Source organism: Dysidea avara, chromosome 11 (genome assembly GCF_963678975.1).
Source record: "Dysidea avara chromosome 11, odDysAvar1.4, whole genome shotgun sequence".
NCBI lineage: Eukaryota > Metazoa > Porifera > Demospongiae > Dictyoceratida > Dysideidae > Dysidea > Dysidea avara.
This window is the reverse complement of record NC_089282.1, coordinates 13,000,318-13,027,989: the sequence shown is the minus strand read 5'-3', so window position 1 is coordinate 13,027,989 and position 27,672 is coordinate 13,000,318. Positions and strand designations below refer to the sequence as shown.

The window sequence follows — 27,672 nt, the reverse complement described above, 5'->3', positions numbered from 1 at the left end:
CTAGCTGATCGCTCTACAGGTTGGTTTGTTTGTAGCTGAACTCTCTACACGGTGATTTGCTTGTAGCTGAACTCCTTACATTGTGTCTAGTTTGTAGCTGATCTCTCTACAGGGTGATTTATTTGTAGCTGATCTCTCTACAAGTTGAATTGTGTGTAGCTGATCTCTCTGCAGGTTGATTTGTTTGTAGCCGATCTCTCTACAAGGTAATTTGTTTGTAGCTGAACTGTCTAAAAGGTGATTTGTTTTGTAGCTGATCTCTCTGCAGGTTGATTTGTTTTAGCTGAACTCTCTACAGGGTGATTTATTTGTAGCTGAACTCCTTACAGTGTGTGTAGTTTCTAGCTGATCTCTCTACAAGTTGATTTGTGTGTAGCTGATCTCTCTGCAGGTTGATTTGTTTGTAGCCGATCTCTCTATAGGGTAATTTGTTTGTAGCTGAACTCTCTATAAGGTGATTTGTTTGTAGTTGATCTCTCTGCAGGTTGATTTGTTTTAGCTGAACTCTCTACAGGCTGATTTGTTTGTAGCCGATCTCTCTACAGGGTAATTTGTTTATAGCTGAACTCTCTACAAGTTGATTTATGTGTAGCTGATCTCTCTGCAGGTTGATTTGTTTGTAGCCGATCTCTCTACAGGGCAATTTGTTTGTAGCTGATCTCTCTACAGGGTGATTTTTTTGTAGCTGACCTCTCTTCAGGGTGATTTGTTTCTAGCTGATCTCTCTACAGGGTGATTTTTTGTAGCTGACCTCTCTTCAGGGTGATTTGTTTCTAGCTGATTGCTCTACAGGTTGATTTGTTTGTAGATGAACTCTCTACAGGGTAATTTGCTTGTAGCTGAACTCCTTACTTTGTGTCTAGTTTGTAGCTGATCTCTCTACAGGGTGATTTGTTTGTAGCTGATCTCTATACAAGTTGATATGTGTGTAGCTGTTCTCTCTGCAGGGTGATTTGTTTGTAGCCGATCTCTCTACAAGGTAATTTGTTTGTAACTGAACTATCTATAAGGTGATTTGTACGTAGCTGATCTCTCTGCAGATTGATTTGTTTTAGCTGAACTCTCTACAGGATGATTTGTTTCTAGCTTATCTCTCTACAGGTTGATTTGTTTGTTGCTGATCGCTCTAAAGGTTGATTTGTTTGTAGCTGAACTCTCTGCAAAGTGTTTTGTTTGTAGTTGATTTCTCTACAAGGTGATTTTTTGTAGCTGACCTCTCTTCAGGGTGATTTGTTTCTAGCTGATCGCTCTACAGGTTGGTTTGTTTGTAGCTGAACTCTCTACACGGTGATTTGCTTGTAGCTGAACTCCTTACATTGTGTCTAGTTTCTAGCTGATCTCTCTACAGGGTGATTTGTTTGTAGCTGATCTCTCTACAAGCTGAATTGTGTGTAGCTGATCTTTCTGCAGGTTGATTTGTTTGTAGCCGATCTCTCTACAAGGTAATTTATTTGTAGCTGAACTGTCTATAAGGTGATTTGTTTTAGCTGAACTCCCTACAGGGTGATTTGTTTGTAGCTGAACTCCTTATATTGTGTCTAGTTTCTAGCTGATCTCTCTACAGGGTGATTTGTTTGTAGCTGATCTCTCTACAAGTTGATTTGTGTGTAGCTGATCTCTCTGCAGGTTGATTTGTTTGTAGCCGATCTCTCTACAGGTAATCTGTTTGTAGCTGAACTCTCTATAAGGTGATTTGTTTGTAGCTGATCTCTCTGCAGGTTGATTTGTTTTAGCTGAACTCTCTACAGGGTGATTGCTTGTAGCTGAACTCCTTACATTGTGTCTAGTTTCTAGCTGATGTCTCTACACTGTGATTTTTTGTAGCTGAACTCTCTACAGGGTGATTTGTTTGTAGCTTATCTCTCTACAGGTATATTTCTGTTGATTTGTTTATTGCTGATCGCTCTAAAGGTTGATTTGTTGCAGCTGAACACCCTGCAAAGTGTTTTGTTTGTAGCTGATCACTCTAAAGGGTAATTTGTTTGTAGCTGAACTCTCTCTACAGTGACTTGTGTGTAGCTGAATTCTGTGTAACTGAATTCTCTAGAGAGTGACTTAATTGTAGCTGAATTCTCTACACAGTGCATGACTTGTTTATAGCTGAACTTTCTTCAGTGTGACTTGTAATGTTCTGAATCTCTATAGTGATATATTTGCTTAACTCTCCACATGGTGACTGTCTTCTTGCTGAACTGTCTATAAGATTAACTGTTTGCAGCTGAACTCTCTACAGAATAACTTGTGATGCAATAAAATTCTATAATGGAATAAATAAATTAGCCGAATGCTCTATTAGGGTGACTGTTCTATTAGAGTATCTCGATCTCGCATTTGCTACACGGAGTTGGCTTTCGAATCATAACTCAGTGGTTTGTAATCCGATTCTTCTGTACTACTGCAAGGACTTTCTATGAAGATTATTCCAGCTATACACCGATTTTCAGCTCATTGCTCTAAGCGGTTTGCCTAGTAGGCGTGAAAACTAATACTTTTTTATTCATAAAAATCGATCGCGTAATTGTGACACAGGTTGGGTTTTGTGTCATATCTCCGTGGTCTTTATCTAAATTCCTTTCAAACCACCAAAAGGCACTCCTACGATGGTTACTCCATCTACATAGCAATTTTCAACTCATTCCATGAAGCGGTTTACCCTGTAGGCGTGACAACAAATCGATCTTGTTTTACGCGAATAATCAGTCATAACTCCTGAACCATTCATCGGATTTGTACCAAATTTGATGCTAGGATTCGCCGTTGGACTCCCTTGCTGTGTGCCAAATTTCAAGGCGATCGGAGTACGCGTTTGCTTGTTATAGCAATTTTTGCAAGTGTGCGAAAAGACGAAGAAGAAGAAAAAAACGAAGAAAAAAAAACGAAACTTTGGCAGCTCGTATCTCGGAAATGGCTTGAGCGATTTCCTTCAAATTTGGAATGTAGACTACCTTGGCTGGCGGGCAACTGTGTAGCAAATTTGGTTCCAATCAGATAAGTGATCACCGAGATACAAAGGTGTGAAAATGACGTTTTCGTTCTTCCTGTCAATATACTCACGGGTGTGGCGCGCCGGCTTCTTGGGCCGCACGACACACTACCGTGTGTTTTGATGTTTGATTAAAATGAGTCCAAAGAGGCTGAATCTTTATTACTGCAGGGGGTTTATTCCAGAGTTGTACTGTGGCAGGGAGAAAGGATACATGATATTTTACACTGCAAAGGACTAAGTAAGTTGCTTAATGAAAATTTCTTGTCCTTGAAAATTTAGCATGTGGTGTGAATGAATTTAGAGAGATTTCTACTTCTTTGTCTATGATTTTGTCAATCTTGATTTGTTGCATCTAAAGCATCCTGGTAGAAGAGATCTGTGACACTAACTACTGGATTGGTGATGATAGCTGCAAAACGAGCTGCACAATGTTGGATTCTTTCCAAACTTTGCTTTACAGTAGACTGCCAAGGGGCCCAAACAGTTGCCACATACTATAATTGTGGTCTTGCTAGTATTTTATAAGCAAGTTCCTTAGTTGTAATAGAAGAGGGTTTAATATTTCTTAACAACAAACCAAGAGTTTTGTTTGCTTTGGATGCAATGTAGTAAATATGTAAGTTCCACTTTAGGTCAGACTGTATGATGACCCCTATAGATACTTACGATTATAATTATCTGTTAGTGATAATGGTGAGTTTTGCATAAGGTCAGTAGGTTGTGGAAAACTTATGTTGACTTTGAGTGATGTTCATAATAATATAGTATTTAGTCACATTTTCCGTTTGTCATACTGCCAACACCATGCATTAACTAATGCATCAGTATATGTCTAGTCTTTCTGGAGGACTTTTTGAGTTGGAGAGAAGCAGTTTATGTAGTTTAATCTCACTAGAAGCTGCTGCATAGATAGCTATATTCATATTGCGCTCAAGTTACTGTTTTACTATCCCAATCATATTTTTATCGATGGGACAATTTCATCTCCTCCAGCCAGATAGCAAGTTCTGCTATTTGTATGTACTTGTGGCCAGAGCTGTGACATTTGCAGGCCCAGCCTTCTGTGCGGTGTAACCCTGTCATTTGACAAAAATTGAAATAATTATAATTAGCATATATCTATAGTATACAATCTCAGATTCTAATCAAACTTACAGTACAGAAAAAAATACCTTACAGTAGCTACTTTTTTACACACTTGAACAATGTATAAAGCAGTATAAATACAGGGGTGTGCTGAGGGGGGGGGGGGTTTCCAGGGGCTTCAGGAAACCCTACTGAAATTGTCACTAGCAAGCAAAGCCCATGCAGGCCAGTGTGTTGCTGTTGATTTGTTGGCAAACACAAAAATCAGCATGACTGCATCAAAATCTACATGTTTATTACTGCAGAGGATCTGGGGGGAGTACAGCCCTCCCCAAATAATTTCTTGCTATATATACAAGTTTGAGATAATAGAGCAGTCAGTGAAATACTCTAATAGAACAGTCACTGTGTGTAACACAATTTAAAAATTGAATTTATTAAGGCTTTACAGCACAATTAGTGTCGAGGCCTGTAAAACACTTCAGTAAAATCCTCTACAGTTGCTTGGTACGAAAACTTACATCTGCACCATGGGCATGCACACTTAGCTTGCTATGCATGCAAATGAAATGCACAAGGGTATATAATTCTATGACAATTTACTTTGGCTCATAACTGCATGAACTATACTCATGACTGCCACTGATTACCGTAGCTCTTGATCAAATTGCGTATACCGGGTAAAGTACATATTAATGTTAACTGAAATGTTTTGACACATGTGCAGCCAGTTGTTAGAGGATATCAATGTACTCTGGTATTCTTTTTTACATGGTGAACTGCATGCAGTTGGCAAGTCAGCTGCTGAGAACAATGCTGCCAAGTCTGCGCCCTGAAATTTCTCAAACTGTTATAACTGATGATAAACTGACCTACATACATTTGATGCACATTGTCCAGTGTTGTTGTTACATGCATATATATGCAGTTAGGGACTGATTATGTGGTTCACACATTGTGGCTATAGTGTACTGTGCGTTCTATTAGAAAGGTTTAGCACAAGTGTGTTGGTAGTTTATTATAGACAGTGCACATGAACTCACCTAAGAATTACTCATTGAAGGTAGACACCCGCCACTTTTTTGGTTTTAGCTATTGTACATTCTGTCATATACTTACTAATCATCTTACTAGTACCTAAAGATGATATCAGGAGATCAAACATTAATTGTGCAAAAAATCTCATACTGATCATAGTATTGTTCTTCCTTAGCTTTGAGTATGTTATGCAAGATATGCATGCCAAAATTGTCAAAGACAACGTGGTGACCTTATTGAAACATATAAACTACTGAAAGGTTACTATGATATTGACTGGTCGAAATTGTTTACACTTAGCCCCATCCCACACAAGAGGTCACCATCTGAAACTCTATAAACAGCAAAGTAGACTGCTATTGAAAACCAACTTTTTCACTCAGAGGGTTATAAATCAATAGAACTGTTTACCAGCTGAAGTGGTTTCAGCATCCACCATATCAGTTTTTATAAAGAAGTTAGTGACTTGTCACAGGATATGGATACGGACAAAGGCCCTGTGCCTAAAGTTTTATTTTTGTATCACTTGTGTGTATATATCCATTAACTAATAATAATAAATAATAATGCATGCATGCACCAGAACCTGTCAAAAGTCGACGACACTCCCCTGCAAATATTTCCCTGTCCTTCACAGTAAAAACAAACTAGTGAACGTCACTACTAAATGTAGTGAACGTCACTACTAATGGCTGCCACAATACTCACTATTTTTGTGTAGTGACGTTCACTACTAAGTTTGTAGTGAACATCACTACATTGACCACCAAGTAGTGACGTTCACTGCAAAAAGTAGTGAGTATTGTGGCAGAGCAATTCACTACTAATTTTTTAGTGTTGGATATGCCAGATTCTGAAACTTGTTGGTACATGCATAATTCCTATGAAGTTACATCTTCTTTTATTATTATTGATGTAAGTCATTTACAGGTGCACACCATAACTATATAACTATGCAGTGTTTATTAAGAGATGCACAATGAAATGTTCGCCTGCATGCACTGTATTATTAGCTATACATGACTATAATTGCATGCATGTTCTATAATTTTGGATATGAATTTAGCTTTTAATTCCTTGGGGAATCCTATAGATCCTTCCACCTGACATTTAGTGCAGGCAGCAGATAAAAAATGTTATTAATTATGTTACTAGGCAGATTATTAATTATGTTACTAGGCAGATACTGTGTAATATAGTATTTACTATACAATCACTATAAACATTGAGATGATGATTATAATGGTGAAAATTCATAATAATGACCAAATTTAAGTGGTAATGCGGGTAGGGGGTCTGAAACATAAAATTAATAAGAAATGGCCTTATCTTGTGAGTCTTATTATACACAGTAACCTATAAATAAAATATCAAACTGTAATTGTGCAATAACTGAATGATTTGTCAGCATATATTGCTAGAGTACTTTCATCAAACTAAAGAATCCTGAGTACACAGCAGTTACTGAGTCCCTCACATGCTTGGGTGTGGGACTCAAATCCTTCACAGCAGTTACGTAGTTAAAGTTGAATTGACACGGCCAGAAGTACTAGTTCTGTCCCTCAATTGCAAGCCAGCAGAAAATATATATCTAAACTGATGCATACTTCCTAGGGTTTGGGTGCTCAACAGTCCTGGTAGTCAGTGGAATATGCATCCTGCTCTATATGGCTGAGACTGAGTAACGATATGCCCAGATAGAAAATGAGGCCTTGGCAGTTATACAAACTACACAAGCACATGTTAGTACCCACATGTATAAATGCCAGTATCTGCTATAAAGCAGTTGACTATATAGTAAATAGATACTTAAACAATGAACACACTTTAGTATAGTTACAACATATAGAGGTATTATATTTGTTAGTATAATTATCATGTCATACACATTTTGTCACACTACACCAAAAAACATGCAAGTTACAAACAGACTATAATCTGTGCTGTAGACATTTATGGATGCAGATATACCATTTTTCATGAATAAAACACAACTTTTCTGTCTGAGGTTAGGGAAACAACAAGCATCCCCTGTTCATTTACAGTTACTCCAGTAGGTCCTTTGTCCTTAAAGTCAATGGCAAAAACAAATGTACCATTTTCTTTGAACACAACCACAAAGTCTTTAGCACTGACTAACACTTCACCATCTATTGTACAGCACACACCAAATGGACACTGCATACTAGGATGTTGTATAAAGAAAGTATATGTTAACACTGCTACAAAAGGATTGTTAATGGTGAAAACTTGCACCCTGTGGTTTTCGGTGTCAGTAACAAACAGCTTATCCTCACTAACGTTGAGTGCAACATCAGTTGGATGGTTAAAACAGTTAATGCTTTGTCCATATGCATACCTGAATTGTTCTTCACCATTCTCTGGGATATGGTACACCTGAATGCGATTGTTGCCCTGATCACAGATATACATGAATCTGCACTTTGATATGACGATGCCCTGTGGACATTGGAATTGTCCATTTTCAGTTCCTGATTCACCAAACTGAGAGCAACTATTGTCACTATACCATGAACTGTCCGCTCTGTCCTTCTTGAATTTCATAATGCAATTTTTAGCAGGATTAGCAACATATAAATCTCCACGTGGGTCTATAGCAGTCCCACTAGGAGTAAAATGTGGATAGTTACCATTTGTGATAACATACCTATAATTTTTTTCCATATAAAACAATAAGCCTGCTATCTGAAGGATCACTGATAATTGTGGTGTTCGATGAAGCTGAAAGAAACTTTGGTGTCCTCATATCTCTTTTCAAGGGTTTTTTGTTGTATGTCTTAATGCTAAAGTATGATGCAATAACAGGGTAGTGAAATAAATATCCTGCAATGTTCAACTCAAATATAATGTTATCCTTCCAAGTTATAGATAAAGTATGAGGCCTTTTCTGATAAGGGATGTATGATACAGTGTATGTACCTTTTTCTGTGTATTTCCAATCAACTTTGGAACAAAATAAGTCAGCCTCGATTTTGAGATGAGCTGGCTGATATGAAATAGGCAGGTTGCATCGGTCCTTTAATATTATTTCTACTTTAACAAAAGCCAAAGAATTGGTTATCACATTTGCACCACACTTTGGAAGATAAGGCTGATGAAATGCTTGGTGTATTAATGCTAGTTTGCAGTCTAAATCATCTATGGAAAAGCTATCATGTTCAATCTTTAAATCATTATCAAATATCTTGTACACTGGATCTATATTTCTGTTGGTTAATTCAGTTGCCTTGTCTGTGATCCATTCACTGTAAACAAACAATTCTTTTGATCTAAATGGACACAAAACTCCCGATGCAAACTGCATGCAGCTGGACAACTGCTTTTCTAAGTTATTCAACTTACACTGCTGTGTTGTAAGCAACTGTGTTTTGGTTGACTTCAGCATTGCAAGGTCCACCAAAATGTCTTGTTCATGTCTATTCACTACTTTCCGAATTTCTTGAAATGTATCATGTACCCATGCAACTTCCTTAGCTATGGCCTTATAAAACCTCTGCCCTGCAGACTTGCTATCTTGAACTGTTAAGTTAACTTTATTCAGAGTCAATTGTAATTCTTTGTTCAGTTCCTTCAACTTGATTCTCTCTGTCTCACAGACACTATCTGCAGTTTCAACAGTGTGTGTTTGTTGGGTCCTACAAGCATTGGACATTGAAATGGACGCTGACATAGTATGACAAGCACACTCTGGGCACACAAACTTATAGCAACTCTTACAGTAAAAGTCAAGTGTTCTGTCAGTATGCTCCTCACAATAGTCTAACTGAGGGGAGCAATTCAACACCACACTGGGGCTCCGTATGAAATCCTTCAATAGTACAACTCTGTGGGCCCTGAACATCTTTAGTCTGCAATGACTTTCGTAACACTTCTCGCAGAGTTCTGCATCACTACAAACTAGACACCATCTTGAAGCTGGAGCTCCTTCATCGCACTGATTACACGTATGCGTAGTCGCTAATTCAGAGTCAGTATAGTCCCACCCTTCCCCTAAAGCCTTCTTGCTTGATTTTTCCATAGCTTTACGTTTCTTAGTGATAGTAACAAGACGACTAAGAAAGACATTTTTGGGAAATTCGGCAATTTTTTTCTTGGAAAAAGTCGTGTCACACACGGTACAAATGAAATCCCCGTTGCTCGTGTTCATGGCGGATTCAACACACCTCGCGCAGAATGTATGCAAACATGGAACCGTCTTGGGCTCTACAAACAAAGTTCCACAATATCCACATGTCAATTCGTCCTCTAGCAACTGCCATTCGTTCTGAACATTACACCTTAACGACGCATCTTTGCTTGCTTCCATCTTCGAACTGAATTTTCGTTGCTATGCACCCACTTTTTAACCACGTGCAATAAACGCATGCGTACTGAACATACCATCGATGCATGATATAAACGGTTTTAAAGATTTCAAGTCAGCATAACTTGCCAAGGATAGCAAGCACGCGTATGAAATTTACACAAAAGATGCATCAATCTATTACCTTTCAGACCACTTCCAGCACTTGTAGCTGCTTGTAGACTTTCCTGCCAAATAAGATAGAAAAATCTGAGCAGTTGGACGAGCGAAGTAGTGCTCACAAAGGGGTAGGGTGTGCAAAATATAGACTTCAAAATGGAGGGAGACCACGATTCGACCTGCCACGATTGGAGTCCAGACACGAGATTACAGGGCTGTGCTGGCTCCTTAGTGGCTGATATGTAGCAAAATCAACAGAAGAAACATCTGGCCAACATTATCGGCTGTGCACCAGTAAACTACTGATTCTTGCCAAGCCAGGTCCTTCACAAGGTCGAAAACTGCCATTCGAGCTCTCCACACCACCCAGAATAGACGTCTGTTAACCGAGTAGTTTGAGTAGTAATGAGGGTCAAAACTAGTAGTATGATAGTGCAGCTACCCACTGGTGGTGTTAGTTTGATTTTGCCTGATGTGCGGCTTTGTAAAATCTGGTCACATTTATAGTAAAGTGTCAATGGAATGAGGCACGCTCGAGAGCTCTCATCACTCCGGCATCAGTGCACACAAAGTATTCTCAGCATGTATAGCATACTTCACCTAGGAGATCTCAATCTTGTGATATCCATTTTTCAACTTTTCAGCCCATTGTCGGATTTAATTATTATAAGTTTTCTGTGGGAGCACGCTCTCAAGATCCCTCTGGAGGAAACTTTAGATAAAGCAAACTAAAGTAAGGAAATTTAAAAATAGCTTCACTTTGCAATTTGAATGATGCTATTGAAGTTCAAGCTGATAGTGTATGAGAAAACTTTGGGAAAATGAACTAGATTGGGTTGTAAGCCAATTTCTATTAGATGGTGGTCTGCAAAACATAAAGTTTGAAAAATAGCCATCATTAGTCTTGAGGCACTTTTAGTAGATTTTGAAATAGTTCAAAAATCTTTGAATATGCACACAGTCTATACATACATGACTTTGACTTTATACTATGGTGTAGTCCAGTTTGCTATTTCAGTCTGAATTTTACAATTATCCCCCACTGCTTGAAGTATCTTAGTTTACTACAGTGGTATATCCCCAGTATATGGAACAGTTAATTGTTTGTTATTTTAGTAGTTTTTCAGTAAACCCGCATTCACTGATGTTTTACTGAGAGTTTAAAACTTAGTAAAATAATTATGTTCCATATACTTAAGTTTACTGACACTTTACTATCAGTATAACTACAGTAAGGCATCTTAAAAAATTAGTAAACTAAGAACCTTCAAGCAGTGCCCATCACTATGCACGTAGCTACAACTAGCCCAAAGTTACTTAGCTAGAACCAGCTTCTTTTACCCCCAATGCGTGTAAGTAGTAGTTACTACAACAGCAAACATATAAATGTCGCAGTAATTATTGTCCCTTATAAGAAATTTCAGGGCAGACAGGTGGCAGCAGCTGACTGGCTGAGTGTTATTTGGCCAGACAGTGTAGGCACACCAGGGATAGAAAGAGTACACTGATACATAACTCCCAGTTTTAGCTGGGACAAATAAAAAAAAACTTAGACTGAAGCTGATCCACAACCACATGTACATATCTACCACTAATAGCTACATGGAAAGTGCATTTTTATAGACAAGCTGAAATTCAACAACTACCATAATTCACTTTATTTTCGTGCAAAAAAATTCGCGATAAAATGTTTCGTGTAAAATATTTTCGCATGATTTACCAGAATGACTGCTCTATTACTTTTTAGAGTAATTCGATCGCATGTAAAAATTTTTGTGTAAAACATTTCTGTGCAAGTTTTTGCATACGAAAATTATTTTACAATGAAAAAAAGCAAATTGCGGTATATACCCCTGACTGGCACAAAAAGAAAGTTCAGCTACAGACATTGAAATACAGCACAGCAACTGATTTTACACTAGTTATTGAAGCCACATGAATATGAAGCTAGTACATAAGCCAGTTAGCTATACCAAAGCAGGTAATTGAGGGATCTTGACAATCATTTTTGGTTTTGCCTCAAACTCATGTCAAATGGAGCAATATATAATGGAATCATGTCCTTTACATTGTTTTGATACAGCAGATGTTGAATCTGTATGGAACATTATCAGTTCTGTAATAACTGATGCCATATCTCTGTTTGTGCCCGTGTTTCAATCACATCAATCTGTATGGTTTATTACAGACCTTCAGCACTTATGTTGTAAAGCCTTAATAAATAAATAAAATAAAATAAACAGTAATATTTGACACCAAATGAAATGTTTACGTACCCGTAGAAGAACATGTAGGCGCTCACCAACCACTCATAACTTATCCCGTCTTAAACAATCCGAAGAGGATTTTCAACAAAGCCTCTTACAGGCTAAAGCAAACTATGAAACCTCACTTATCAACAGTTTTACCTTTGGTTCAACCTCAGTAATATATCGCTACATATGCAGTTTATCTAAAACTAAATCAATTCCATGTACAGTCTATTTAGAAACTATAACAGCTAGTTGTGATGAATCCAAAGCTAAGCTGTTCAACTATTACTTTCATTCAGTATTTAACAAGTCATCTCAACCAATTCCTAATTTAGATGTCACTCAACAGCAACACAATTCCTTGAGCTCTTTCCCAGCTCTTTCACTGTTACTGAAGCTGAAGTTTTGGAAGTTCTTTCACAATTGGACACTTCCAAAGCAGTCAGTATTGATGGAATTGGTCCTAGAGTATAGACAACATTGTGCCATGTCATTGTCTCGTCCATTATGTCACTTATTTAATCTAAGCTTGTCTACTGGATCTATCCCACAAGAGTGGAAATGCATATAATTATTCCCATTCACAAGTCTAAAGACTGCTCACTGGTTAATAACTACTGTCCCATACAGTAGCAAAATCTGAAATTTCTACTTTAACCAACTCCCTAGATTGTGGAATGCACTACCCCTTATTTACATCTGAGCACTATCAATTGCAAGTCAGTGATTTACAAACACTTTTGAATCATTTTACGAACACTTCAACTCTAATAATTCATGTACGTATCATTTTGTTTGCCCCTGCTATAACTGTTGTAACTTTGTTCCTACTCCCAATTTTAATAGTTAATTGTTGTAATTTTTTTCCTTACTTCGGCTACTAGCATAGGTTGCTAGCAGATCCTCAGTGCAATATAAGTAACTTGTAATAATCCTGAAATTGTACATACTCTTTGCACTGTAAAGCCATTATTACTATTACTATTACTATTACTAGCTAATAACTAAGACATTCTACTCTCACAACTACAACATAATACATCCATGGTACACCCTGCTAAACACACTTAAGGTGGAGCATAGCATGCAGCTTCACCAATAAGATCCTCTTGACTTTTGGCAGGTAGCTAGCATCAAATGCAACAGCAGACCTCATGTATGTGCTGTAGCTCTAACTACAAGGATAACCTTGGCATTAAAAGAAGGAAATTAAATTCTCAAACCAGTTGGTGATTTGATGATGACCCAAGTGTCTGGACCAAAACTGGTCCGGCTGGACCAGTTTTGACTACAACTGGTCCAGCTGGACCGATTTTTGACCAAAACTGGTCCAGCTGGACCGATTTTTGACCAAAACTGGTCTGGCCAGACCGATTTTTACCCTGGACCAAGTTTGGCATTACGTACCATTTAGATATCGATTACTTATTCTGTTTGTCTGTTAATTCTGCCAAGTCCTGAATAGAAGCAAAAAGTCGCAGTAACTTGAAGGGCATAAAGAGTCTAGGATGTCTTTCTTTTCTTTTGCTATATAGTTTGGCAATTTTGCAAACATTTCAACTGTAGCTTTCTTTTTGTTACCCTTCAGAGAATGATTTACCTTCTCTGCAACCCTTTGGTATGATCTAGTCCAGTTATAATTGCATGCTCTTTCAATTTCAAAACTTACATATGATTCTTAGTTATATATGAATCATGGTACTAAAATGATCATTCCATATTGGATCTCATGCATGGTCAGTGGCTAAAAATACTATTATTTACAACTAGCCTAAACCTGAGACCGAGGGGTGGGGGGGGTAGGGTAGTACATATGATAAAACAAACTTTTCTTTGTGTTTGAACTAAATATCTTGTAGTTTGTGTTCTATATTGTCATAATTGTTGTGTAGCAAAATCTCAGTGAAGGGAATAATTGAAGGAATTTTAGGGGAGTGTGGGAGCATATTTAAACATAATTATTGTGGAAAGATTGAATCTGTAAGCAATTTGAGATAAGCGACTGAGACCTGGAACTAGGAAATAGCAAACAAACTTACAGTGACGTACAAACCAATTCTTTAGATCAAACTATTGTTTTATACGATTTTAAGGCAATTATTATATATCAATAGTGGACTGTAAAATGACCATAACTATAAGATGCAATTTTAGTGGACCACAAGTGGAAATTTTATGAAAATGGCAATCTCAAGAGTGAATCTTGAGGTACTTTTAGTCAAATCCCTGTAAACATGCACAGCACATCTATGTAACTTTTGACTTTATTCTCTTCTGTGGTGCAGTCAGACTTCAGAAAAGAATAAAGTAGTTTGACTTTACAACTAGCCAAATCACCATTTACAACTAGCCAAAAGCCATTTACAACTAGCTTTTTGGCCACAACTAGCCCCTTTTTTTAGCCCCTGTGCATGGTACTACAGCCCATTTCATAGCTGTATGACTAAAGACCATGGGATTACAGCAATTCCACGTTTTTATTGTGCTTTCCACCAATTAATAATATATACAATAGTAGTATAGTTAATTTACATAATATACATATGGAGGGCTAATCCACACTAGTAATATGATGGCAGTAGGGGTGAATCTGGAATTTTTGAAAAAGAAAGAGCACACTGGTAGAAGTAACCACACAATGTATGTGATTCACGCTGTAAATGCAAAGCTAAGATTTCTAGTGGGGTCTGGAATTATCTCTCCAAAGGAAATTTTGAAGAAATAAGCTTTTGAGATTGAATGTGATGGCACTTCAACTTAAAGTTGTTTTATTGAAAAGTCATATACGTATGTACAGTACTGCATGAGCTAGAAAACAGAGTTAGTAGTAGCTATAAGGTGTAAAGTACAAGCAATAGGCACTGCTGGTGCGAGGTGTACAGGTGCTTCTGCTTTTCAGTTTAAACAACCAAAATACCGATTCTCCCAAATCTACTATGATTTAGACCCTAGTCAGATATTCTTTGTAGATGAATGATCGAGTATAGTGTTTTATAATTATACTACTCTTAAAGTGGTGACTACTCTTAGACTATTACAGTATCTCGATTTTAATGCAGACGGAACTCAAAACCATCTATTTTCCCATGTTCCCCTTGTAATATTATGTCGTGGGTAGGGATAGGATTGGGTATATTCACAATCGTAAACTGCACAAAAATCTTTGAAATAATTAGAGCCTTGATATGAACAATGGGTATAACACTATGAAAATTTTCTACCCCAAAATTAATATATTTATAACCAAAGGTGCAGGTATAGTAAGTACTGTACATCAAAGAGTTATACCATACTTCCACAGCTGGAATCCTTGCTAGAAATTTATTTCATTCTTTGTATATACTCTCTTCTATGCAGCACCTGCCAGTGCTACTGCAGTCTAGCATATGCTTGGAGGTAGACTGTGAGTAATCTGTAGTGGGGCTAGTTACTTTAGACAAGTTGACAACCTCTTCTCATTCTTCAAATTTCAAGAGGAAAACTACAAATTGACTTATTTAAATTATTAATTAGGAGGTTTTCACTCACAGAGAAATGCCACACTTTTGACCAACCTCCTCTTCACACATGCAGCTTAGAAGTATGTGTATCCTTTTTCCTCAAGGGTGGGTAACAAGTACACTACTTACTCCCCATGATTTTACTATATTATTTATATTATTCTATACCTTTTGTAAACCCGCATTGCTATATTAGCACAGAAGCTTCTTAAGAAGTTTGTCGTTGAAGATGTACTGTACATGATAGACTATAAATAATCATACAATTGTAAGTCTGAAGGAGTGTTTTTTATAGTGTTCCAATAGATACCACAATACCACGATCTGTTGTAATTAAGTTTGTAACTTTGAAGGCATGTTTTGTAGCATTGCCATGGATACTGCAATACCATGGTCTGTTGTTACCATTGATACATCAGGATCCATTTCATAGTGTTGCCATGGTTACCACAAGTGTCTATTACGTTAAATGACAGTTTGCGTAAAATTTTCCCTTTAGAAAGCACATACTATACAATAGACGATATGCACACTTTATTACTCGAACGAAAAATGATCAATTTAGTGTAGACGGCGCAAAACTCAACGGTAACTTAAAAGCGGAAGTCCCATACAAAAGTATGGGAAGCAAATGCGGCTCGAGCAATAACTCACCACTTGAGCTAAGGGCAGGCCATCTGGCTTGCCATACACTTCTTTCGCACGGAAATTGGAAATTGCTAAAAATTATATATATATCTGACAATTTTACCTTAAATTGTAAAACTGTACGTATGTATGTAGACTGTGGATTCATAATAATCATCACTTACAATCTTCTGTGAAGTCTGGTCCATTAAGAAATAAAAATTAACCTAATAGAATGCACACTAATAAGTAAAACACATCACACCACTTGCAAGTAGGATACAGCTGTTTTGGTGATCTGGTGATAGAAACTGACTCTTGACAGGACAATGTACTACACAATTAGCTTGCAAGATATAATGACTTGCGATGTGGACACATCTTATGATATGTCACCTTCACGAGTGCATAGATGAATTCAAGATCAATAACACCATCCAGTGATGTCAGCTCTTAGCTCAAAGTAGAAACAGCTCCAGAAATTCAAAATTTAGTTACGCATCTATGTGATATTATGTGGCCTTTTCAAGAACCTGTGTCATCATTTTAATTATAATAGATGCTAGCATACAAATACCATGGAAGGAATAATTGTATACAGGTCGTCTTGTAAATATGTGAGACTCAAGTACCTTAAAAATGAAAATAAAGTTCAACTGAAGAGTAAGTTCAAGTCCTGCATGTATATTGATTATAGGTTAATATTAAAGTATTATTATCATTGCATCTGAGAATGTTAGGTTATCAGAAGCTGATGTACACAGTAGGTTCATTATTATCAAGGGAATTATGAATATATGATAGATGTTGTGAGGGTAAAGTTGTACCTTGAGGAGTGCATGCAGTTGGGTTTCAAAATTTAATATCACTACTACACTATTATGCTGCCACACTACCATACAGCGTAATAATTCAACGGGGGAAATTTTGACGAATCCGTTATTGTCAAATATTTACAAGGAAATTTTTTACAAATGTACTGACTTCAGTATTATAATTAACCAGTCATGTGAGCTTTGACGAGAAAAAATTTCCCCCCGTTAAATTATTATGCTGTACGGTATTATGCTGCCACACTACTAGTGAGAGCTTATTGCCATATAATAATAATAATTGGCTAGCCTGCTTTGTGTTAAATTACATGTACACGTACAGTAATATGTATTGTACAAGAGTGTGGTCCCATTACTAAATGAAGTGACTGCATGAATACCACCTGCACATTGTGAGAAAGATATTCTTCTTTCAGTTCAGTAGTCAGCAGAAATATATTATACATGTATATGTGTAATTAATTATATATTCTAACTATACAGCTACTCACATGAATTAAAAACAGTGTGGCTATGTAATAAAAATGGGCTTAATTTAAATAACTGCTCTTTATTCATAATAAACATACCCATATTCTACTCTAATAATACATACAGTAAAACTTTTGTGTGATCAGGTCACCTGACCCTAAACTGGCCATTGACACTGACATCACAGTACATGGATTAAATGTGTATTTGTGAAAAATGGGCTACATCATCTGCTCTAATACAGTCACTGCAGCTGATTAATAAGATGAGATTTAACTCATTATTCACCATATATGTATACGTATAATATAGTACAGTACATTATTATGAATTATGCATTACATGAAGCATATATACACTGATTGCATTAACTCTCAAATAACTGTCTGGCGTGCAGCCGGTTACAATTATGTTGTTACTCAGGTTTCTGTCTACTATTAGATAGAAAGTAGAGTGAAAGCAGACACATACGCACATCTGTTAACCTTAGTGAGCTAAAAATTATATATATATCTGACAATTTTACATACATGATGAAAATTTAATAAATGACAGTACAAGTGTTGTAAAACGAGACATTGTTCTTTATACAGTAATTGAGTACACTAGTCTCTTCCTATAGAATATACATACAATCACAATATACCAAAGTCAGTGTAACTGTATCAGCTTACAATAATAATTCATCGATAACTTCTGCAAGCTTCAAGTATCACAATCGGTTTGTTACTGACATGCACAACTGTAAGGTAATGGAAATAATTTAAATAACAGCACAATTGATATGGATTGGTGATCACTAACAAAAATTGCTTAGCAACCGTTGCCATGACCGTTACTAAGAAAATATTTCCAGGTCACAATAATTTTCAGGGTTGAAACTGGGTCAGCTCATATTTTGTCGGGGCGAACCAGGTATGACCCGCTTATATGGATTAATTGGCTTGACACTGTGAAAGTGTACGTATGTGTTGACTTGCCAGCCATGCCCACTTATTGGGATTGTGCTTTATCGTCTGTAGTAGGCATACGTGGAACCACATCTATTTATCAGTAAGGTGTGTTGGTATGCACAAGGCCATGTCCGTTGCTGCCTGTATGCTTACGTGGAGCCACACTCACTAATCCATTGATAAAATGTATTTATGCGTCATACTCCAATCCACCATTGCTGCAGTCCAGTTTCATACTTAACCATGCCTACTTTTAGGGAATGCATGGAAATGTCTGTAGATATACCTGGAGCCACACTCATTTTCAGAAAGGTCTGTTGAAGTCTGCAGGCATGCACTAAGCCACACCTACCAGTGTTTTATCATCTGTACACTTACGTGACCACTAACCAATCGTGAATTAACTTACCTACCTTAGCTAGTGGAGCACCCAAACTATTGCTCTCAAAGTACACCTTGGTTTAAAACCGGATAAGATCTGGGTCAGTTCAGATCAGTGGGTCATCCAGGTCAGCAGTAGTGACCCAGTTTCAACCCTGATACAGCTGTATGTATATACACACTTACTATAATACAACCTAAATAGGTAGCTAAACGGATTATCAAAATAATTATACGTTGCTGTCTAAAAACCACTCTTACAAACTCTCCAAATTAAGGACACAATAGAAAAATAGGCCAGTCTTTCCTCTACAGTTTTATCTCAAAATTCTGGGTACCAAAGTGTCCACAATAGAAACATTACACTGTAGCTATGTAACAAAAGGAGGCATATAAATTACTAGTTGGTTAGCCAATCCATATCATTGATATGATGTACACCTACTGCAAACAGACATTCAAAATGTCGTCTTCACTTTATCACTTAGTCGCTCACAAATTATTGTGACACAATACACCTTAGGGGGGACTTACCGCTACTGTTGTTTCTTTGAGCAAGATTTCACTCCCATTGCTCTAGCCACTCACAGCACCCAGCTAAACCAGGTATAAATTGTACAAGGACATAGCTGGGGGAAAAAGCAGTCATTCACTGGCTGATGCTGTCTTACCTAAATAAATAAAATAAAGTAGTATTAACTATCAGACAAGCAATCTAGTGTATGTGTCTACACATATAAACATGACCCTGCTCCCCAGCAAACACTGTATAGAGGAAAACTTTGGCAGGGAAAAACTTTGGTGTATTTGGCAATTTGCTACAGCGTTTAACCCGCAAATTACTCATAGCACCTCAGATTAGCATCTTTATAGCTAACATATTGAGCTTAAATTCGTCAAACTTTATTTCGCTAAATGTAATTTAGCTTGCTATTTGCCTGAGTTTATCCCTGCCAAAGTTTTCCTCTATATAGTATGACTCATCAAGGTATACAACACATCACATGCATGCAACTATTGACATAACTCACATAAGAATTTTGGTGCTTGACGCCATCTTAGATCCATCATGTCCAACGCATGGTAGCAGTTGTTTCTATATGTCAAATCATTGCATAATACAAAATGGATAAAAAAACTAAACTGCATAATACAAAAAGGATAAAACTAAATTAGACGGAGTTCAAACTTACATAGCTAGCACCTCTGACACGCCTACTCTAAATAGGGACAAAACTCCTGACTTTTTATTAACCGGGTGGCTATGTTAGAAAAGTAGCTTTTTAATATTGAAACATACACAGTAGGAATTATACCATTGGCCAACAGTTATGCACACTGACATACGTTAAATAGCTATATCTAATAACAGAAACACTGATTTGCACAGTCATACTTACAGGGGCCGCAAGGCACAAACATTGATATGTGCACACTGATTCACTTGAAACACTGCTTTGCTCCTTGGGGTGCTTATGGGCTTCTGGTACTCGCTAAGTACCGTCGCATAGCTGCATCTGTTATTACATTTTTAAGATAGTACACACCCATACAATTATACAAACACACACTACAGCCACAATCATAATCTTAAGCCAGTACTCCTTGCATTGTCACAGTAAGTACACACCGTAGTGTCGTCTGTTTTTTATATCACACACGCATGCACACACACACAGACACACACTGCCATACATATTGCTACAACTACATTCGTACATGTACAATGTATATATACAATTAGAGAAAAATTATGGCAAACTCCAACTACACCACATGACACAGACTCTGTTAGGTATCATAAAGACAAATAACACTTGCTTTTGGCATGTGCAAGCTGTATTAATTACGTAGTTACAGGGACATGTACTATCCATGTGCATACTCAATGAGTCACTGTAGGCAATCTTCCTGTGGTGGTACCAGCACTGCTCATCTCAGAGGTGAAGATGTTGGCATCCAAAGTCCCACCTGACTCTCATGCATTATCACTTAAGACCTACGATACACTTGCTAAATGGATGCGCACTACAGACATTATTACGTACACAAAACGGACAACACTTCAGGTTGCAGATGCATGAGATGCCCAGGCTACTACTATATTTGAACCCAGAATACAACCATGGTGTGTGCACTGACACATGAAATAACTTACTTCCAATCAACTGTCTGATGACCAGGAAAGCAGCCCTTGACATAGACCCATGGGAGCAAACGTCTGAAAGTAGAGGTAGCCTCACAATATTAAAAAGAGTAACCTGAATATCTATGGATGAGGGCCACACGTGATAATCAGCCCTACAACTAACCTCTGTGCAATTTCAACCCACACCATGGTCATAGAAATACGCTCTGCTTCAAAGTAGAGAGAGTAATGCCTCAAAGATCACCTCGACGAAACCCGAGAAAAAAACCTAGACTCACCTGGTCTAGTAAAACCTCGTAACCTACCATGTGAGTAACATAGACCGTATTGGTCAAAACATAGATAATAGAGTACTTAAAAGGGATAGGAAACGCAATAACGTGACGTCACAAACTACGTACGCTTCTATTGGAATTTCGCATATTACGTCACGAACATACTCGTTACGCTTGCTGCGCTTGTATCAAAGAGAAACAAATTGTTGTAACGACAGAATTTTGTAACCAACGACTGTGAAACTTCGCTACAGTGAACTCAAGTAAGTAATCGAGGGAAATAGGATGGTACCAACCCTCAAGGAAGTTATACGCAAAATTAAAGGAGATTGAAAGTGAAAAAAAACGGCCCAAAAATTACTTTAAACCACTTTATTTTCTTCGTAAATATATTCTATCCTTTTAACTGTGATAAACCTATTCCTTACCATTTAACAGAGGGAACCAGAGGAAATATCGGAGCAAAACAAGAACTATTGCTTGAAGAAACGACTAAGTATCTTCCATTTTTAACCAAAAGTTTAAACCACCTTGCAGTACAACGCAACGGTAAAAGACTGTGTTGGTGACACGCCTAGCTTACCACAAGATTCGAAAGTGGAACCGGCTATAAAAGAAGCGGTATGGACGAGGCATGAAGGTACTATGAGCGAAAGTGTGACAGCGTGTAACAACCACGGTTAACGCGATACGCTTTGTTACAAAATCTACGGTCTGAATTCTCTCGCCAAAATCTCTCACATAGGCCTAAATACTTGTTGTAGTCTGTTGGATTACTATTTACGCTGCTTAGAACACTAATTCTCATGCTTGAGCACAAAACTGTCTTGTCCTATCAAGTCACGCGTAACGGAAATCAAACCGGAAATCGCTTGCGTTTCCTATCCCTTTACTCTATTATCTATGGTCAAAATAACGTAATGTGACTATATACCATAATGGTCTATTTAGTAACGATATCAAGTTGAGCTGGGGTACGCGGCGCCATTCAGATGCGGTATGCGTGGGTTCACCAGTCATAATAATTATTTACAAAAAAAGTTAACAAACAAGTACACAGAAAAATTTGGAATTTTCAACTAGAGTAGGGACCATAGCACATCGATAAAACAAGTACTGAAACAAGTTTGAGTATAGTGCACGATATTAAATCACAGTAAAACAATAAGAAGTGTTATATCCCTACTGTGCATTTCCATTATGGTATCTTGAGCACAGTAGGGATAGATATAGCACTTATTGTTTTACTGTGATTTAATACAGTGCACTATACTCAAACTTGTTTCAGTACTTTTTATTGATGTGCTATCAGTGGTCCCTACTCTAGTTGAAAATTCCAATTTTTTCTGTGTACTTGTTCTTTATTAGTATAACACTTGCCCGATAAACATACGTTTCCGGTAATTGAGTTAATCTGATAAATGATTGCTTATGCTATGTACCAATTTCTAATATGCAAAGTGACTCTTTGTGAAAGACTGGCATTGAGATGATTATGATACGACAGTGTTTTGTATATAGTACGTAACTTAAGCCCACTGGTTCTTTCAGCACTAGTTTAATTAATGTTCGTGACAAAGAAGTTGTTATACAAAGAAATATATATATATATATATATATATACACACTTAAATGTCCATGCTATATAGCAGTAGTTAATTCTATAATGTGTTACTACAGGTAGAATTTGCTCATGTACCTCAGCAACGTCGTCTGGATGATGAGAGGAGGCAAAAAGTGTCGGACTAATGTATTTCACGGACTGGACTCACACACTGAGCTGGAAACAGCTTTTAAACAATAATATATCCAGGAATTATCCATCTCTTGCAACACTGGAGACACCACTATCGAGCTACAATTGCTGATACTGCTCTTCCTTACAATTCAACAAACTAGCACATGCAGTAATTAATTAGAATACACTTGTGAACGCATCAAGTAAATTTCAGGAATAAAACACATTTTAGAAATCCCGAGAACAAGTTCTTGAAGCTAATTTGTCCTTCATTACCTCAACTTTCATGTATTGTTTTCACATATTCATATCTTTGGAATGGTTGGTCCTATCACCGAAAACTAAATGGCATCTTGCTGTACATGATGTAGCAAATCTGTTGAACTTTATTTCAAGTCTGTGCACTATAGCATATGGAAGTTGTTGCCATTTGTATTGTGATAAAGAATTTCAATAAAAATATGTACACAGTCATAATTTTACACAATGCCATCAATTATCATCAAAACTTAATACTATGTAGCTGAGGCCTTGTGTTGTGATATTATTAAATTAAGAGATAAAATATTGGGTGTGAATAATTCCTGATTTTTACTTGATGCGTTCACAGTCTTACGATACACGAGTACTAGCAGTGTTAAAGCGTAAAAGAGGCTATTGTTGTAGCTTCAATGTTTTTCCTTTGTTGCTCCAGTATTGGCACTATAATGTTAGGGTTGTAGTGATGAGTCAGTTTACTTGCATAGCCCCATCACCTTGCCGGGAGGTGCCACCTATAGCTACCCTGGCTCATCTCTACAGCACTAGTGCTACAGCAATAAAGGAAAACATCTACGCTACAACAATAGCCTCTATCATGCTTTATCACTGCTAGTACTTGTGTATTGTAAGTGTATTCTAATTAATTAGTGCACACTAGTTTTCATGAATTGTTAGGAAGAGCAGTATCAGCAATTGTAGCTCGATAGTGGTGTGTCCAGTGTTGCAAGAGATGGATAATGTCTTGATTATTGTTTAAAAGCTGTTTCCAGCTCAGTGCGTGAGTCCAGTCCGCGAAATACATTAGTCTCGAACCCAGACCGGTTGAGGTCTGGGTTCGAGACTAGAAATACATTTGGCCAAAAGGGCCAGATATGCTTTCTTTAAAGTTAACAAAAAATCTACTCCAACAGCACATGATAGTAGAAACTGGCCAAGTTGTCATACTAAAAGATACACACAACATTAGTGCATTGTCTTTCAACTCAGCCAAGAAATAAAGACCTAGAACATTCAAGCTGTGAAAGCAATTAAAATGGCAGAAGGTAACAAAATCGATTATAGTATTTATAACTAACAATATTAAAGGGGTAGTGTTGCACTAGCAAAGCCATTCAACTTTGATGATTTCACTGGGTCGGTGAAATAAGTTGTGAGAATAAACGGAATGCACGGAACTCAGATGTCAAATGGGCACTAATGGATGCGAGTGCAGTAGCTAACAGATGCTAATGGGCATGTTAATGAATGCCAGCACATTAGGAGGTAATGACGTTACACAGTAAGGCATCACAGAAATACTAACAGGTGGTCCAGTTGGTTTGTTGGGTTCATTGTTCAATGTGTTTGGTCTGTTTCTGGTTGTGATAGTGTTGTTGTGCATATATTTAACTGTATCAGTGAGAACTGTAAGTACCAACCACCAGCAAGTACTACTACCAGACATACTAGCTTGTAAAAACTGCACCCATCACTGCATGTGTGTGCACAACAAAACGAACTATATACACACACCTACACATACACTACCATTGCACTTTTATTCTGCAGTCTTATTATCAGGCACACTGTTAACACAGGTCTGATTTTCCTAGAGGACAGTTTTCACTTGAGTATATAGAAAAAGCCTATATATCAAGTCAAGCAGGTTGTGTGACGCGTGGTTATAGCTCATTGTGTAGAAGTATTATATACAAGTGTGACTTATATGAATGGCATGCAGGCTGTAAAATCTACTATAAAACCACACACCTTCAAAGTTTTCTAAAACTTTACATGCCACTTATTAGAAAACATTTTTGGCTACCTAGCTAAAATATGTGATGTCACAAGATATTTTGATACATTTTTGCATGGTGAAAATTAAGTATTGCTTCAAGACTGAATTATTTTTCCTGCATGACTAAATTGCACCATAAATTTACAATTTTGGCGGCAATGAAGTCAACGTATGTATTTGTAAACAAACTTCAGTACTTTTAATTTGTCAATGGAATTTCTATTGATGACACGAGTCAGCAACTTTTGGTTTAATGGTTATGCCATTTATTATGGGATCACTGCATGCATGCAGGTGTCCTCAGATCACTGGTGGTGCTATAAAGTTTAACGTAAATTATATCTAGTCACTTTCACCAAGAGTTTATAATGTGTTAGGGCATTATAAACTCTTGCTTTCACTCATAAGAAAATCTAGTACAGTTAGTGTTGTATTATACAACATGAAAACACAACTCAATGTGGTGATTAACTACTCATCAAACACATACATGTAAAACATTGTTTTATCACTCAGTGTAAATTGTACATTCAGTACACTGATTCCCTGATGTTGTCTTTCTAAATTTATTCTTTCCACTTCATTTTGCAGAATGCAAAGTTCAAAATTCATAAAAGGAAACAAAAGTGTCAATTTCACTACTGCATTAGTATAGTGCATGGCTGTTATAATTTTCTCATTAAAGTAAAGTAAATGACGACGGTGATCAAATACTATTAGTATGAAGACTTTTATTTTGCCTTAAAGCTGCAGCTAAACCACTACAAGCTTGGTCACTAATGTCATTAACAGTAACACAGAGGATCTGCAATGTGGTGTTACACTTGAGACCCTCACTCATGGCTGTTATTCCATCATCTACATATGTCATTATGTGATATATCCAATTTTTGCACCACTTTATTATCTTGCATAGTTTTAACGATTTTTGCTGCTCCTTTACTAGTGATCAGATTCTGTGACAATTAAAAGTTCTGTTATTGAGGTGTTAAGTGCAATACATTCACTGATGATTGCTGCTCCCTCATCTCCTATTCCACAGTGCCTAATAACAAGAGTTTTAAGTGTTTTATTTTTACAAAGATTCAAAGTTTTGCATATTCAGTAAAATGTGGAGACCTTAAAATAGTACTCAATGAATTTGTACAATATTTTAAGAATTACATTAACAGTTTTAAGGACCATGCAGCTCTCAGAAGAATAAGCAAGATTGCCACCTCAATGGCCTGTGTGCATTTAGTGCTTAATAACCTGTAGATGTGTGTGCTTATATTTTGATGTAGTGAAAAGTACTGAAGATTACATCAGAGTGTTGGTTAGTAGCCTGTGTACATTAGTGAAAAGCACTGAAGTACATCAGTGTTTATAGGTGTGCTTGGTAGCCTGTGTGAATAATTATATTTGGTGTAGTGAAAAGTACTGAAGATTTACGTCAGTACATCTGAGTGTTGGTAAGTGAGCTTAATAGCCTGTGTAACTAATATTAATCTTTTGGTGTAGTGAAAGTACTGAAGATTATGTCAGTGTTGAGAACTCTGCTTAATAGCCTCTGTGGGCATTTACAACTAATATTTTTGTTATAGTGAAAAGTACTAGTACTGAAACCAAGTTAGTATGTCAGAGTGTCAATAGATAAGTGTACTTAATAGCCTGTGTGCATTTATGACTTTGGTAGATTGTAGTGAAAAGCACTGAAGATTTATGTCAATACATCAGAGTGTTGGTAAGTATGCTAATAGCCTGTGTGCATTTATGACTAATATTTTTGGTAGATTTGGTAAGTTTTATTTTAATTCAAAAAATTAATTATAAGGACAATGATTATAAAGGATGGTATGGTGTTGATGTCTGCTGTATTGTCACTGTCATGACCGTTTTAAAAAGTTTACTAGTAGATTGGCACCCCCCGAATTGACAGTCCCACAACTGACCAGATGTGCGATCTACCTATCAACCGATGTTCCACCATGAATAGCAAACATGTATATAATGCAATTGGTCGTTTTATCTGTGCTGATGTTTCAAATGCTATTTGCTGTTATCCCTGATGCTGTATCAGTGTAAATAGTTTATATATTTTTAATTTTCAGTCTGTATAATTATTGTTTTAAATTTATAACTTTTAATGTACTAGTTATAATTAGCCATTGTTTGAATATGCTTGGCTGCATGCAGTGTACAACATTTCAAAATTTAATGTTCTTTGTCACAGTGTCTTGTGCTAATCCATACATACATAGCTGGTTAGTCGTTACTGCACAGAGTCGTCTTCACAGTAGCAGCTCCACTGCCAAAAACATTAGTCACAAATTGATACAGGTTATTAAGCACACTTACCAGTACTCTGACGTAATCTTCAGTACTTTTCACTAAAGGCAATAAATTAGTTCTTTTTTTTCTATATGCCTATACTAGTGATGCACCGATAAGACATTTTGTCAATTATCCGATTAGCAATCATATAATGGCTGATACTGATAACCAATCCGATGTTTATGTTTACCAAAATTTCACACATATTTTGTAAAATTGTCACTTTTAAACTTCATTTTTGTCTTATTTTTATGAAAATAATACCGTCAGGGTCAGTAAAATTAATCGGCTAAATAATCTACTAATAATTACCGATACCGATATTGCTGAAATGTGGCCGATAAACCGATTTCTGATTATTTACTGATTAATCGGTGCATCACTAGGCAATACCTTGATAAACAACTACAAAGGCTAAAGCCTATACCTTGATAAACAACTACAAAGGCTAAAATAAACACAAAAAATGGCATACACAAGATACAAAAATGCTAAAATGCATACTGCCAAAAAGAAACAAGGTCCAAGTTACCATGCACTAATAAATCA

At 36.9% G+C, this 27,672-nt stretch overlaps 2 protein-coding genes and 1 long non-coding RNA gene across 13 annotated transcripts; 1 reads left to right on the top strand and 2 right to left on the bottom strand.

The window, feature by feature from the left end:
- Positions 1-7,087: 7,087 nt before the first annotated feature.
- Positions 7,088-9,437, bottom strand: LOC136237684 (E3 ubiquitin-protein ligase TRIM71-like). The gene is made up of 2 exons (XM_066027901.1): positions 7,810-9,437; positions 7,088-7,736 (listed from the first exon to the last, which is right to left on the bottom strand). The coding sequence occupies exons 1-2, from the start codon at positions 9,435-9,437 to the stop codon at positions 7,088-7,090; spliced, it is 2,277 nt and encodes a 758-aa protein (XP_065883973.1).
- An 8,165-nt stretch (positions 9,438-17,602) lies between these two features.
- LOC136238411 (uncharacterized) lies at positions 17,603-22,058 on the bottom strand. 7 transcript variants are annotated; one of them, XM_066028864.1, is made up of 7 exons: positions 20,923-22,050; positions 20,769-20,831; positions 20,011-20,127; positions 19,642-19,706; positions 19,145-19,281; positions 17,951-18,018; positions 17,618-17,892 (listed from the first exon to the last, which is right to left on the bottom strand). In XM_066028864.1, exons 1-5 carry the CDS (start codon positions 20,952-20,954, stop codon positions 19,256-19,258), a joined length of 303 nt encoding a protein of 100 aa, XP_065884936.1. In that variant the 5' UTR covers positions 20,955-22,050; the 3' UTR covers positions 17,618-17,892; positions 17,951-18,018; positions 19,145-19,255. The 7 variants fall into 7 exon arrangements, 1 of the variants encoding a protein (XP_065884936.1); XR_010692976.1 differs by having other exon boundaries at positions 17,619-17,892; positions 20,769-20,871; positions 20,923-22,023; XR_010692975.1 differs by having other exon boundaries at positions 17,603-17,892; positions 19,642-20,127; positions 20,496-20,871; positions 20,923-22,057.
- LOC136238412 (uncharacterized) lies at positions 21,189-27,038 on the top strand. 5 transcript variants are annotated; one of them, XR_010692982.1, is made up of 5 exons: positions 21,189-21,297; positions 22,715-26,125; positions 26,180-26,261; positions 26,311-26,533; positions 26,583-27,038. It is a non-coding gene; the product is annotated as an uncharacterized lncRNA (long non-coding RNA). The 5 variants fall into 5 exon arrangements; XR_010692981.1 differs by having other exon boundaries at positions 22,715-26,261; positions 26,311-26,418; positions 26,486-26,533; XR_010692980.1 differs by having other exon boundaries at positions 22,715-26,261; positions 26,311-26,418; positions 26,486-27,038.
- The last annotated feature ends 634 nt before the right edge of the window (positions 27,039-27,672 follow it).

What these genes read in the sequence shown, in the direction of transcription:
- LOC136237684 (XM_066027901.1), bottom strand. Translation starts at nt 9,437, where the DNA reads ATGGAAGCAAGCAAAGATGCGTCGTTAAGGTGTAATGTTCAGAACGAA. An exon ending in AGTGATCCTTCAGATAGCAG is followed by an intron (nt 7,737 to 7,809) that starts GCTTATTGTTTT and finishes TTTTACTCCTAG; the next exon opens with TGGGACTGCTATAGACCCAC.
- LOC136238411 (XM_066028864.1), bottom strand. Translation starts at nt 20,954, where the DNA reads ATGACCATGGTGTGGGTTGAAATTGCACAGAG. An exon ending in TGGGTTGAAATTGCACAGAG is followed by an intron (nt 20,832 to 20,922) that starts GTTAGTTGTAGG and finishes CTCTACTTTCAG; the next exon opens with ACGTTTGCTCCCATGGGTCT. An exon ending in CATCAGACAGTTGATTGGAA is followed by an intron (nt 20,128 to 20,768) that starts GTAAGTTATTTC and finishes ATGTAATAACAG; the next exon opens with ATGCAGCTATGCGACGGTAC.